Below are 13435 nucleotides of genomic sequence, written 5' to 3'. Positions count from 1 at the left end.
TGCTGGGTAGACTCACGTCCAATCATAGTGACCGACGATGAGTTGACAGTCAAAGTAGTCATCGCTTCCGTGAGCCAATGACTCCGCTTAGGTTCGGCTCCACGCAAATCAAACATGCTCCGCATTAGTCAAAGTCAGTCAAGCTATTGACTCATTTTCTCAAACATAAAAGCCTTGGGAGGCCCTTTACTCAGACTAACACTGCACCAACTTTCCCCCCTCCTAAATACAGCACAAACATGCCACCTCTCAGCGCTAGGGCATGGGAGAAAAAGGTATGCAGTGATTATCTTGCCCTGGGAAGCGCTCACTAAATAGGCTATGTCACAGCATTCCCGAAAACGCGCTAATGGATCCATCCTGCGTCGAAATCCCGGACGCGGCGATGGCTCCACTTGGAAAAGCAGGGGCTACATTTGCGCGGCTGCGGTCGACGGTTGTTCGGTCGATAATGTTCACGACGCCGAGGAATACGACGCATCAGAGGCTTTTGTCCCTGTGTCATTTAGCACAACGTTTTCCCTCTCTGATAGCGCGGAAATTTTACCCTCCAAGCACCAGCGCACAGGTGAAGCGCATTATGTTCATCATAACCTTTGAACGAAGTACTGAATCAACATGAACATAGCCAAGAGCCGACTGGGGGACTTTGAGATCCTTGATCCGAACCCCAAAGTCATACCCATCAATGATGACTGCAGTGATACCGACGAGGATGAGTGGGAGAAAGTAGATGTACTAGATATTTCTGGCAGACGGCGCATGACATACTCGCAAGTGCTCCGGAGTTCAGACGAGGGCTGACTCAGTAGAAAGTCAGCATAGCTGGTGGTAGCTTATTCGTCCCCGTACACTAGTAGTATTCATATTTGATACATGTCACCCTAACACTTAACATACGCAGTAAGGTGATTAGTACAATCGTTTGGCAGAGAAATTTAGAACAGACGACTAGACCAACAAAGTCCAGAAGTTCGACACAACCTCACGCTCGTGACCTCGTTGCCCGCGTCGTGCGCTTCACCTCCACCTCCTTCTTCCGCTCACCCTCATCTTCCTTCGAACTCGACGGGGTATTTTCTTTATCCACCGCTGTTACTGCACGCCTACGGGTCGTCGTTGTGCTCTTCGCCTTCCCAGGAACCAAAACATCGATGTCTTCCTCTTTCACAGGTGCGGTCACTGCCCGCGTGCGTCTTGCCCTCTGTATGGGAGCTGGAGCTTCAGGCTGCGCGATCGAATCGAGAGGGTCGTCCCCATCAGCATCGTCATCGTCTTCCGTACTACGCATCTTGTTCCGTGAGGGGGCACGGCTTGTCATGGTTGCGACCTTGGGCTTCGCAAGAACTCGTGGGCGTGCTTTCGCAGGCTCAGATCGAGCGACTGGGACGGGGGTGACACGGCTGCGGGCTGCCCGGGTTTTGGGGGCCTGTGGGAGTGAAATGAGATATGGGATTGCGATAAGAAGAAGGAAGAAAATTTACTGTTTCAACAACGTCCATTTTCATTTTTCTCGCTGTTGTGGTACTAGCTACACGAGCCCTAGGCTCGGTACTGGCATCTCGCGTCCTTGGCGCAACAGCAGGCTCTTCGTCCTAAATAACAACTTATGATTAGCTATCCACAAGACCAATTAAGAAAGAGGATGCATACCGAATTATCAGTTGTGATCCCTTTGCGCGCACGAAGCAGACGCGGTCTCGCAGGTTTCTTTTGGGCGATAGATTGAGGCGGAATCTCTCGAATCTCATCTTCTTCTGCTTCGTCTCCTGCATCTGGTTTAGGTGCTGGCTCTGGTGCTGGTTCTGGTATTTTTGCTTTTGCTTTCTCTTTCTCTGCACGTTTTGGAAGTACGATTGGTACCCTTTTCGTGGCCGTTGCCTCCACACGCGAAACAGTCCTGGAAGTCGGTGGCTCCCTCTCCTTGGAGGCAGTAGCCCCCGTGGCCGTAGTAGTTCTCGTGCGGCGACGAGCTGCTGTCGTCGTAGGCCCAGGCCCAGAAGCAGGAACAGGAACAGGGGTCTTGCGGGAGGTAGTTTTCACAGGTTTGCGTTGCTCGTCCGTCTCTCTCCTGTTCGCTTGCTCCTCCCTTTTCATGTCACCCTCCCCTTCATCCACATCCTCAACACGTGCTCGATACCCCTCAGGTGTAACCATCATCTCCCCAACACCCTCCAACATATCTGTTTCCATCTCCATCCCGATACCCTTGCCAGCTCCGCGGAACAGCGAACGCATGCTCTTTACTGCTGGCGTACTTGGCACCGGCGCTGGGGGAGGGAAGAGATGCTTGAGTGATGCTAGGGCAGGTGTCTGGGGCCCCGCAAACGACGGTGCATTCTTGTGCTGCGGCCGGGAGGTGGGACGCGTGAGCTGGGGTAGTGGTGTCCTCTCCAGTTCGAGATCAAGGTCAAGCGCGATGCGTGTGGGCGAGAGAGGTGCAGGCATGTGTTCGGATGAGTCAGTCGTCTCGAGGTCAGGTTCAGGGTGTGAAGAAGACCGAGGCTCTCGGAGCGCGGATGCAAGGCCGTTCTCTTTATCGCTGTTTTCTTCTTCTTCTTCACCTGTTTGTTGTTCCTCATCGATGTCTTCTTCTGCGTTCTCCTCGACATTCATACGCTGTTCAGCGTCCGCCGTGTTATCATCCTCACCATCCTCCTCGTACTCACGTTCATCCTCCCCAGATGGACCCAAACTCCTACGTCGTTTCATCTCCTCCACAGTTCGCTTCATCCGATCCAACAAACTTCGCGTGTCCTCTTCATCTTCCTCACTATGTGGCGTCAGCGGTGCCTTCAAAGGCGATGGAGGGCGCCCGAAAGGCGTATGCGCATTCGCAGGCAATTCGAACGATTTCACAGGAGAAGAGAAAAGCTTCATAGGGGACGAGGGACCTGCATGGATGGGAGCTTTCGTAGGAGATGTACTTCTCCCCCCAAATTTGGTCGGCGATACACTCCTGTCGCCTGATTTGGTGGGAGATGCACTGCGCTCACCAACAGTACGGACGGCAGAATCAAATAGGGAGGGTAGTTTCCGTTGCGTGTTACTGTCACTCGGGGCAGAGGGTGTGGGGGGTGCGACAGACTGCCGTCGCAGCCCTGGTACCTGTGCAAAGAAAGGGTCGGGGGTAGTGAGCGCTGATTTACGGCGTTCTTGGATGGCCTGTATGTTGGTGGTTAGCTGGAAGACGCATCATTGGGAGAGAAATGTTACAAGGAAAGAAGGTCAAGAGGGACGACAAAAGACACGCCAGGAAGGCGGCAATATATATGCGCCCTGTATTATCACAACAATCCGAGCTCATAGAGGGGCCACTCCAAATGAAACTCAAACTGCGCCCTCCGTGCCATTTCCCAACTTCTAGAAAAGTAAAAGCAAACGCATGTACTCACCTTCCTCTCCTCCTCACTCACCCGCGTCCTCCCAAATCCTGTCCCTTCCTTCTCCTCTTCCTTCACCTCCTCCACACCTCGCACCTCAATATCTCCAATGCGCCACTTCGGCTCGACGCGTACTCTCTTAGCACCTCCCCATGTCTCTACAGGACCAGATGGTGCAGACACTTTAGAAGGCGACGGTACGCGCAACGCTCCACCAAAAGAGTTGCGTCCCGCACCGCGGCCAATTCCAGTGTTGATGCCTGATTGTAGGTGCGATACTTGGGGCGTCATAAATGAGCCCAGAGGTCGTGCGGCTCTTGCAGGTGTAAGGTGTGGTTGGGCTTGGGGTGCCATGTAAGTAGGAGGTGGGGAGGAGGATGGGGGCGGGGGCTGTGCATCCTGGTCGATGTCCATTCGAGCGTCCTGGTGTTCATGGTTAGCATGACGAAGAGAAACAAAGGAGAAACTTACCTCGTCCTCATCCTCATCTTGCTCGTCATCGTCATCATCGTTTTCTTCGGGCGCAGTGGAACTCGAGCGGAAAGGCCATACAACGCGTGCACGCACGGCATTGAGAGATTGGCGCCATGTGCTTGGTTGAGGAGTAGGTTCCTCAGCGGTGTCTGAGTCTGCGCCACTTCCATCTTCGTCAGATTCCTCATGCTCGATCCCTGCACTTCCTTCGTGCTTGTCATTCAATTCTTCGTCGTTACCATTCTCATTCTCCTCGCCCTCCTCTACAGCCGTCTCGCCTACAATCACCTCTTCGACTTCTTTCTCTTCATCCTCTTCTTCACGTGCCATGACGGCACGATGTACACTGCGAATAAGTACAGCACGATGCAACGAGGAACGAGTACGCTTGTTCGGAGTCTTGTACATGTTCATACTTGGTCTTGGCCTTTGCACAGATGGGGTGGGCGGAAGGGCTTGGACATCGACATGCTCGAGGATAACAAGATCCCTATCCTCCTGTACGACATGTGGGGTATTAGACTCCACAAGCACGATTTCCTCTTCTATTTCCTCTGGTTCTGGGATGTGGGAGTTCTTTAGCGCAGAGGGCTTGCGCGGGGAGGGCACAAGTTGTTTGAGTGGGCTCTGGAGAATTCGGAGGTTTGCAAGTGGATCTGAAGAGGGTTTTCCACGAGGGGTGAATACTTGAGCGCTGTGAATCATGCTCATTCGTAATTTTCTCCGTCCGCCGCCACCACTTTCAGGCTTGACTGGTGAATCGATGTTGTATAGCGGAGAACGTAGCTGCTTGGGCGGATAAGAGAATATGAAACGTTTCTTGTGTATCTCGATTTCGCAGTTGTTAGAGACGGGAATTGTTGTGGGAAGTGAGGCGTTGGTGGATGGGAGCACGGGGCAGCCGTCGATGGTGAGGCCTGCGTCGCCAAGAACGACGAGAAAAGCCTGCTAGCGAGTTCCAGCGGTTCAGTAAATTTAGATGAACAGTTCACGGACCTTTCTCTCCTGAAATACAATTTTTGCATGCAGAGCACTGATCTCTGGGTAATAGAGACGCACACTGCACGTCGGGTCGCGTCCAAAGGTAACTGCCTCCTCGTCAATCGGGAATGCTGCTACCTGTTCATCGGTAGTCCGTTTCATCAGCCGCAGCGTACCAAACAGCCCCATTTCGCTGCCGTCCATAGTGATGAGCGAAGTTCAAGTTCAAGCAAGACTTGACGGCGTTTGTTTGGTTCGCGTCATGCCAAACGTGCAGGTCATGTGATCGCGTAATTTAGGCTACGAGACTTCCCAGTTTGCCTTAGGCGGATGGATAGGTCAGCATGACAGCATCTGTCATCCGCCCAACAGTCCAACTACTTATCCCGTGAGAGACACTTCAGTGATGCCGGTACAATTAACGAAGCTGAATAAACCGAATTCAAGAACTACCATGATATCAATACGACGAGTCCTTTTTATGCCTCTCAATCTGCATCTCATCAACTTATTCACCAAGCATACTTTACACACCTGGACAGGTTTTGCATCTGAACCTGGTACGCACTCGTCCGACTACATTCGGTTCAAAATTCGAGCAGAAGGAGGAGGATACGATGTCACTCTTTACGTTCGGGGCTTTTTGGCTTGGTGGAATTGGCCCTGCTGATCATACGCATCGAGATTGTACAGTGGCACGTAAATTTCAACGCCATCAGGTAAGTACAATGGTCCTCAGTAACTTACTAAATCACTCTATATAACTAGCTGGCCACCAATTGCGACCTTTATCGTCTCCAAGGCCTGAAAGGATATTCCGTGATTAGGGTGACATTCGATTCAGGCCGTGGTCAGCCTCGCATGTCCTGAGGTGATAATCCCTATCACATTGTTGATTTCTCAAACCTTTGCTGTCAAGATGCTAAACGCTGCACTTCGAGCACCCGCGCAGGTAAGCCAGTCTTGCACATTCCGGAGCTCACTCAGATTCCTCCAAAGAAGGCCGAAACCGTAGTTGTGACAGATGGGAAGCTCATCGCAACAGTAGCAGCCCATGTCATGAGCTCCGACAAGATGGCAGTTCTAGCGGGAGCTTTTTTCCCGTTCCTTGACTCGATAACAGGTCGTGTCTGTTTAAAATCTCTTTGCGAATCAACCACTCAGGGTACTCAACACTCTTACTGGGAAGCTCTTGGATGTAATGGCCTTTCATCTCAATCGGGGTGGAACTAATCCCGTTTCACGTATATATCCCTCCGACCTGGTTAGAATAAACTGGTTTTATATCCTTCGCCAGGACCAATGGTGGATTATCGTCAGAAAGAGGAAACAACCGACGAACAATCAGCCAAATAATCACCGATTTTCAGATCGATCGAACATCGTCGGAATGAACCCATATCCAACGTTTTTTGATGTTTAAGGGGCGACGCTGAAGACCGCAAAAGCGAGCGTCCCGGACTCAAGCTGGGTGGTTTCGACGTAATAAGGCGCACCCGTAGGATGATTGATCCCTTGTTATGGTGTAACATTTAGTCCTTTTTGTTTAATGTACACTATGGGTGTACATAGGAGGTAAACATTTGTTCACGAGAGACTAGGTCAGATCGCAAAACGCAGCAAGACAAGACTTCTAACGTCAAAATGTCGTCAACGCAGTGTGACAAAAGACAGACATCTAAAACACTCACCGAACGACCAATAATAAAGTATCGGAGACAATGCATTTTCGTCTCCCTGGTACTTTCTTTATCAATGTTAATTCTGTAGTAATAAAGATAATTGTCCAAGTGACGATTGGGGAGGTTGGTGAAGTCGTTGTTCGTGCGTAAAGGCGGCAATTTAAACTATTGAGAACATGTCATTAACGTGAACAAGAGACGATAAACATACTAATGTGCTCTGGGTCTTTATCCTCACGGCCCCACGCCGGGATCGGAATTTGGTGGTACAATTGTAAGTCGTTGAAAGGTTGTGTCTTGTCATATATCTACGTTGCGAACATAAGCACTGAGTAATGATCGAAGTATTGACATTATCATACCCAGTGTGTGCTTTCAACCGGTGACCCCTCTGGGTGACCGAGGACATCTCGGACTTCGACTTTCCGCCCCATTCGCCCCATTCGCCCCATTCGTGCCATTCGTGCCAAAGATTATATAATCAAATACATGTGCAAACAACTTCCTGCACCGTACATGCAAAGTCTATGATGTAATCACACCACATATTACAGTGACCTATCTCCGTATAATACGAGGGAACGGACATGCATAATATCCCGTATGATACGGGCCAGCGGACCATGGGCCCATGATAAAAATATCCTCGACTATGACGGATGGGCCGGGAGGCAAATTATTCCCGATGGAGACGGGTGGGCCCATGCAGGGAATATATAGAGTAGATGAGTGGGCCGATGTACATGAATATTAGGTAGACGGGTGGGCCGAGGTAGTTGGATATTATGCAGATGGGTGTATTAAGGTAGATGTGTATGAGATAGATGGGTAGGTACTTGTTATCACATTCACGGGTGGGCCCAGACACATATTAAATTAGACGGGTGGGCCGAGGGTATTATAAAATATTGTATTAGACGGGTGGGCCCAGACGCATATTAATTAGACGGGTGGGCCGAGGGTGTTGTATGGGATGTTGTATTAGACGGGTGGGCCGAGGGTGGTATAAAATATAGATGGGTGGGCCCATGTGTATCATAATTGTAGACATGATGGAGCTGAGGTAGTTGTACATCAACCAAATCAGAGGAGGTAATAAATCAAAGTTACCAAGTTCCCGGAGCAGCAGGTGATCTCCTGACATGGCCTTTGATGGTGCACAGGTTGTCTTGCAGAATGTGGAATCCGGGGTGCGAAGCTTGTGTTGCCCTACGAGAAGCCAAGTTCCGACCACCAGAATTTGAGTCAACTGTACCGAGTTCCGAGTTCCGGGACCCGGAACTCAACACATAATTTAGTTAATACTTTCCGTGTTAAATGGCCAACCGAAGTTGAGATGTTTCTGAAGAGAGCAGCAGGTGCTCTCTTGACATGGCCTTTGATGGTGCGTAGGTTGTCTTGCAGAATGTGGAATCCGGGGTGCGAAGCTTGTGTTGCCCTACGAGAAGCCAAGTTCCGACCACCAAAATGTGAGTCAACCGTACTCAGAGGAGGTAATAAATCAAAGTTACCGAGTTCCCGGAGCAGCAGGTGATCTCCTGACATGGCCTTTGATGGTGCACAGGTTGTCTTGCAGAATTTGGAATCCGGGGTGCGAGGCTTGTGTTTCCCTACAAGAAGCCAAGTTCCGACCACCCAAATTTGGGTCAACCGTACCGACTTCCGAGTTCCGGGACCCGGGAGTCGACAAATGAATATCTGATGACCAGCACACTTCCAATCAGGTAGTATTTCATTGAGCAATGGATAATAATACATCTTTGACAGCCAAAATTATCTCAGGCTCCCTTATCTGATCCTCTCTATCTCCACCCCCTTTAACACCAAAGTCCGGACATTCAGCATTCAGTGTCTGATTTCCCAAGATTAACATCCAGCATGAACGGTTCTTCCCCTTCCACTCCTGATAGTATAAACATCTGGCGCACTTGGGCCCTGACTGTGACTTATGAAGCAGGGGAATATACCGAACAGAAATTCAAGGCAGAGAAGACTGGAGGAGGCCCAGTCATACCTTCCCCCAACCTAGACACTGATCTGGTGATGGCGTGCGATCGCTTGGCTGATGTACTCATAAAGGCATATAAAAATCCCAGTGGGTCTTCCTGCAGATTCGGAAAATTCGTTTTATCATTCAAATTCCTGCATGACAGTTCAGATGCAGGTGGATATTGCAAGATATAGCAAATTGATCTCCCCGAAGGACACCGGGCATAATGAACAGAGAGAGGCTAGGTTGCTTGAGAGGTGTCCTCCTGGCCATGAAGGCAAAAGGTTGGTCGACGAACCTGCCACAATTCTCGATGCATCCGGTGCCATCATTGCATGGTACCTCCCAGACGCCCTGACCGACACCACCCAGGTGTGTAATATACATTGTTACTCAATGGATATTGAATATCAAATGGAACCTACAGAAGGAAATCAGGGAAGCCACCAATTTGCTCGCTCCAAGCCTCGAAAAAAGTGTAAGGGCTGATGGCAATTGGCGAACTAATCAAAAGTGGTTCAACCGGGGCTCGGAAGATGTTGGGGCAACTCCCGGATGCATCAATTTATCTCCGGCATGGTTTCAACAGGGACACGAGGTAGGATCTGATGAGATGGTGATTCCAGCAGTCATACTCACCAATCCCAAAGAATGTGTCCGATCCGGAGGTATCTGCATCATTGAAGGGACCTTCCTGCGAGAATATCCTCAAAGCCATTTCAAGGCCAGCAGCCATCGCGTCCGCGGCACTCAGAGTCATGCATCCTGAGCAGTACTGGGCAGGGTTGCGAACCTTGTCAAACCTCGGACATATAGCAGTAAGCAAGGATCTGCCACAGATGCCGGAGGCCCTGCAGTACTGGGCATCGGTGTTTAACACCCTCTCCATCATTTCCAATCGGGAAACCCCAAATCATCGAGACCATTTGTCCATTGCTGAATGCTTCGACATTCTCACCACCAGTGGGGAACTATTCTAATGCTCGGATGACAATGCCAAGCCTTCAGCTGGAGTTCAAGTACAATTCCGGCTGTATGATTGCGTTTTCCGGAAGGATTGTGAGACATGGAGTTTATGATGTGGAAGGGGATCGGATTGCTTGGGCATGGTATATGAGGGATTCTGTTCACATTTACGCTGGTGTTCCATCATGTGGATGGGCTAGTGTGGATGGTCCATACAGTGTGTGAAAGATCAAACAAAGAGCATGCATTGTGACCTATATACATTCCAACAAATGAATACCATGTACCAATAGTTATCTGGACCTCAATACTCAATTGTGAGCATTTGCGAAGTGATATATGGGACTGAATAATTTGGATGCGAGCCTCGGTATTCGATAATCGGAACTCGGGACTTGACATATGGGAGTCCCGAGTGCTGGGGTACTGAGTCCCGACACCCGGACCTCAGCACTTGATATTTGAGACTGGGGGAAGATGTATCAATATGCTCAAATTAACATTTGTTATTGCCGTACACATTTGACAAAACCCTGAACCCCGACATTGTGAACTCGGGACTCGACACTGTTCTGAATACCGAGTCCCGGAAGCCCAGGTCCCGAGTCCCGAATTTCGGAGTTCGGGGTTCGGCGACCCGGAGCTCGGCAACTGTGTTGGGTGTCAGGGTATGCGGAGCATTGGAGATAGCATGTGTCAGTATTTTGCGTTTCATGGTTCATGTTTGGCTGACACATGCGATCTCCAATGCTCTGGATACCCTGACACCCAACACAGTTGCCGAGCTCCGGGTCACCGAACCCCGAACTCCGAAATTCGGGACTCGGGACTCGGGCTTCGGGACTCGGTGACCCGGAGCTCGGCAACTGTGTTGGGTGTCAGGGTATCCGGAGCATTGGAGATAGCATGTGTCAGTATTCTGCGTTTCATGGTTCATCTTTCGTGATTATGGAATCTTTCGTGATTATAGAATCGGGCGTCAGGGACTCGGTATTCAGAACACTGTCGAGTCCCAGGTCACGAACTCCGAGTCCCGAGTCCCGAAACCCGAGTCCCGAGTCCCGAATTTCGGAGTTCGGGGTTCGGTGACCCGGAGCTCGGCAACTGTGTTGGGTGTCAGGGTATCCTGAACATTGGAGATCACATGTGTCAGCCAAACATGAACCATGAAACGCAAAATACTGACACATGCTATCTCCAATGCTCCGCATACCCTGACACCCAACACAGTTGCCGAGCTCCGGGTCGCCGAACCCCGAACTCCGAAATTCGGGACTCGGGACCTGGGCTTCCGGGACTCGGGTGCAAGATTTTTGAATGCATAGAATATTTTACATCTTGTATACAATGAACACTGAATGGGACTACACTCCTTTGCCTTTCCTCAATTTCTCTAACATGTCAGTGTACATCTTCACCTCTGCCATCTTGGCTTTGATGCCCTCATCTTGCTCCTCCATCAATGCTTCCATGCGTTCTTTAATCCACCTCAGTCCCATAAGTGGTGGAGTCGAAGTGTTTCTCAACTTCTCTGGAAGAACCAAAGCATCATCCTCAACATTAAGCTAGAACAGATAAGTCATCAATCAAGGCAATTCAGCTAACATCTTACCGCCCAATACTGGTAGTGAGAGACGCAGGAAGCCATTATTTCATCCCACTGCCATGGTTGATCCTGGGATTGTGGTGTTTCCCATCCACCATGGACATGTATATGCAAACACAATCCGGGACGGATGTCCTGCAATTGCCTCATCATCAAATGAAAGGAGGTGGAATGAAAAGACGTCGTCCGGAACCGTGTTCCAGGTTAGCATGGGATACAACTTAAGGATATAAGCGACAGGGACCGGAAGAACCGACACGATATTCTGTGAAGCTGAGTACTGCAGGAGTGGTGTGACAAAAGTCTGCTCAAATTTTTAGCATTGACCAACAAAGTCATCAGGGCAGTGGTAACATACATTCATCTCCCATTGCAGCCCGGCTTTAAAATACTTTATCCGGTCAGAAGATAGACCATTGTTGGCAGCTTCCGTCTGATATTGAGAGATGCATGCACGGACCCGCGATCCAGCCATTGCCAATGTGCAGGAAATAGTTCCAAGGCTCAGCTTCAGGGGTCGGTAATGGCTTCCGGCATTCAGAGTGCCAGAAGTGGATGCAGGAGTTGCAGGCATGGCTAATACAGGACTATGGCGCTGGCAATGCAAGTGAAAGATGGTGAAGATGTGAAGATAAGAATCACTGATGGATGGATACGAAATTCAAACTCCGACATGGGCTGACCCGGACAATTCCCGGGCCTCAATTATGTATGTGGAAAAAGGGACTTCATGAGAAAACAATGTTCATTCATCTCCAGCCTCTATCAACACGTTTTGTAGGTCTTGAAAAGCTGCCTGCGCATCCTGTGCGAGCAATGAATACATTCGCGATTGCCTTCCGGCATAGCATCCGTGACCCGGAAGGTGTTTCTCCAATGATTCCTGCATGTGGTCGCCCCATTGGGTTGCTTTCCACAAAAAGAACTTACATGTCCAATCCATCTCCAATTTGACCAATATCATTTCTTCCCTCCATCGATCTCGTAGTGCCTTTGCCCGCAGCCAATGGACTCGGTAAACTTGGCATGGGTCCAGTCAGGTAACCGTGGGATATGACATGCAAGCAGGAACTCACATTCCTCATTCCACGATTGATCGGGACCCCCGAGGTCGACTTCAACAGACCAAAACCAAGCCAAAGATTCATTTCGTTGACCTCGGGCATTTGGGTCACCCACTGCAGTGCTGATTTTGAGTTGCTCGCGAAGCAGGGGTTTGTATTTCTGAAGCTGGTCTTGCCCCGCCTCAAGTTTCATCATTTGCTTCCTGGTCTTTGTATATATGCTGGCATGGAGGGAGACTGCCTGCTGCACCGACGTCACCTGGGACCAAGCTCGAGTTTTCAGGGCCTGGGATTTGGCCTGCCGAACGGTTGTTCGGAACAGGATGGCCTTGTTGCAAAGGTAAATGCGGAGATTGTGAAGGGCATCATTGGCCTGCCCTTCACGAAGAGACATCTCCAGGGGAATCAGATCCTCTGCCATGCATCGTCTGCATCTATCAACACCCAGGTTTGATGGCAACGGGATTACAGTGAGCTCGGGAGAGTTTGTCCATGTATGAGATGTCTCTGTGAAATCCGCCGGGTCATCATCGAGATCATCTAGAATGTCTACGTTCAAGTCCTCAGGTTCATCATCTGCATCAAATCCCTCCCCGAGATGTGTTAGAGCAGACCGAGCAAATCCATCTATCTGGCCTTGGAGCCGATCGCGTTGACGGGCAATGTCTAATCTCTGTGTCTCAGTGGATCTTCTTCCGATCCTTCGGAACCTCGATGAGCAATGCAATCTGAGCCTCTTCAATTGCTAACCCTGTTGATATCCACGTCGCCACAGATCTGCGAGAGGGTGCTGCATTGCGGGCGTTACCCTCCTCTAATAATCTAAGCTCGATCTCCTTTTTGCTTGGTGCTGAGTGCAATATTAATTCAGACCTCGATGGAGACAATGGAACTCAACTGTACCCTTTTTTATATTGATCTCATATTCATCCATCGCCGCAGGATCATTCAATCTGCTTGACTGAGCTATCCTCTCCCTGGCTAACCATTCTGTCTTCAAATGTGAGGGTGCTGCTTCATCGAGTCTGTCGAATGCCTTTCCACTTTCCGAGATGCCATTCCTCGCCAGCTTGTATTTCCGGCATAGAGTCCTTTTCATGCGAATCATCTTGCAGAAATTGGAGTCATTCATCTGATAATCAAGGCATTCCTTTCGGTGCGGAGATGACATTCCCCGAGCAGCAGGGGAAATCAGATTGAGCCAGTGCCCATAGCGTCTCCATGATCTCTCCATCGAATCCGACCAATGCCTTCAATAAAGTTAGAAGCATATCGGACATAGCAGCTGA

At 49.9% G+C, this 13435-nt stretch overlaps 3 protein-coding genes across 3 annotated transcripts; 1 reads left to right on the top strand and 2 right to left on the bottom strand.

Annotated features, from left to right (window-relative positions):
* Nucleotides 1-3287: 3287 nt before the first annotated feature.
* On the bottom strand, nucleotides 3288-5042 carry HD556DRAFT_1249347 (uncharacterized protein; the record flags this gene model as incomplete). Its single annotated transcript, XM_041298836.1, has 5 exons — nucleotides 3288-3521; nucleotides 3585-3782; nucleotides 3855-4100; nucleotides 4140-4802; nucleotides 4854-5042. 5 exons carry the CDS (start codon nucleotides 5040-5042, stop codon nucleotides 3288-3290), a joined length of 1530 nt encoding a protein of 509 aa, XP_041153211.1.
* Nucleotides 5043-8211: 3169 nt separating this feature from the next.
* On the top strand, nucleotides 8212-9815 carry HD556DRAFT_1420078 (uncharacterized protein). The gene is made up of 5 exons (XM_041304454.1): nucleotides 8212-8615; nucleotides 8674-8882; nucleotides 8938-9108; nucleotides 9161-9438; nucleotides 9512-9815. The coding sequence occupies exons 1-5, from the start codon at nucleotides 8399-8401 to the stop codon at nucleotides 9699-9701; spliced, it is 1065 nt and encodes a 354-aa protein (XP_041153210.1). The 5' UTR covers nucleotides 8212-8398; the 3' UTR covers nucleotides 9702-9815.
* A 2009-nt stretch (nucleotides 9816-11824) lies between these two features.
* HD556DRAFT_1420071 (uncharacterized protein) lies at nucleotides 11825-13380 on the bottom strand (the record flags this gene model as incomplete). Its single annotated transcript, XM_041304453.1, has 3 exons — nucleotides 11825-12825; nucleotides 12857-12996; nucleotides 13050-13380. 3 exons carry the CDS (start codon nucleotides 13378-13380, stop codon nucleotides 12043-12045), a joined length of 1254 nt encoding a protein of 417 aa, XP_041153209.1. The 3' UTR covers nucleotides 11825-12042.
* Between the last annotated feature and the right edge of the window lie 55 nt (nucleotides 13381-13435).

Source organism: Suillus plorans (assembly GCF_016647745.1).
Source record: "Suillus plorans strain S12 chromosome Unknown HD556scaffold_104, whole genome shotgun sequence".
Lineage (NCBI taxonomy): Eukaryota > Fungi > Basidiomycota > Agaricomycetes > Boletales > Suillaceae > Suillus > Suillus plorans.
The sequence above is the reverse complement of the archived record's forward strand: the minus strand, read 5'-3'. Positions and strand labels throughout refer to the sequence as shown.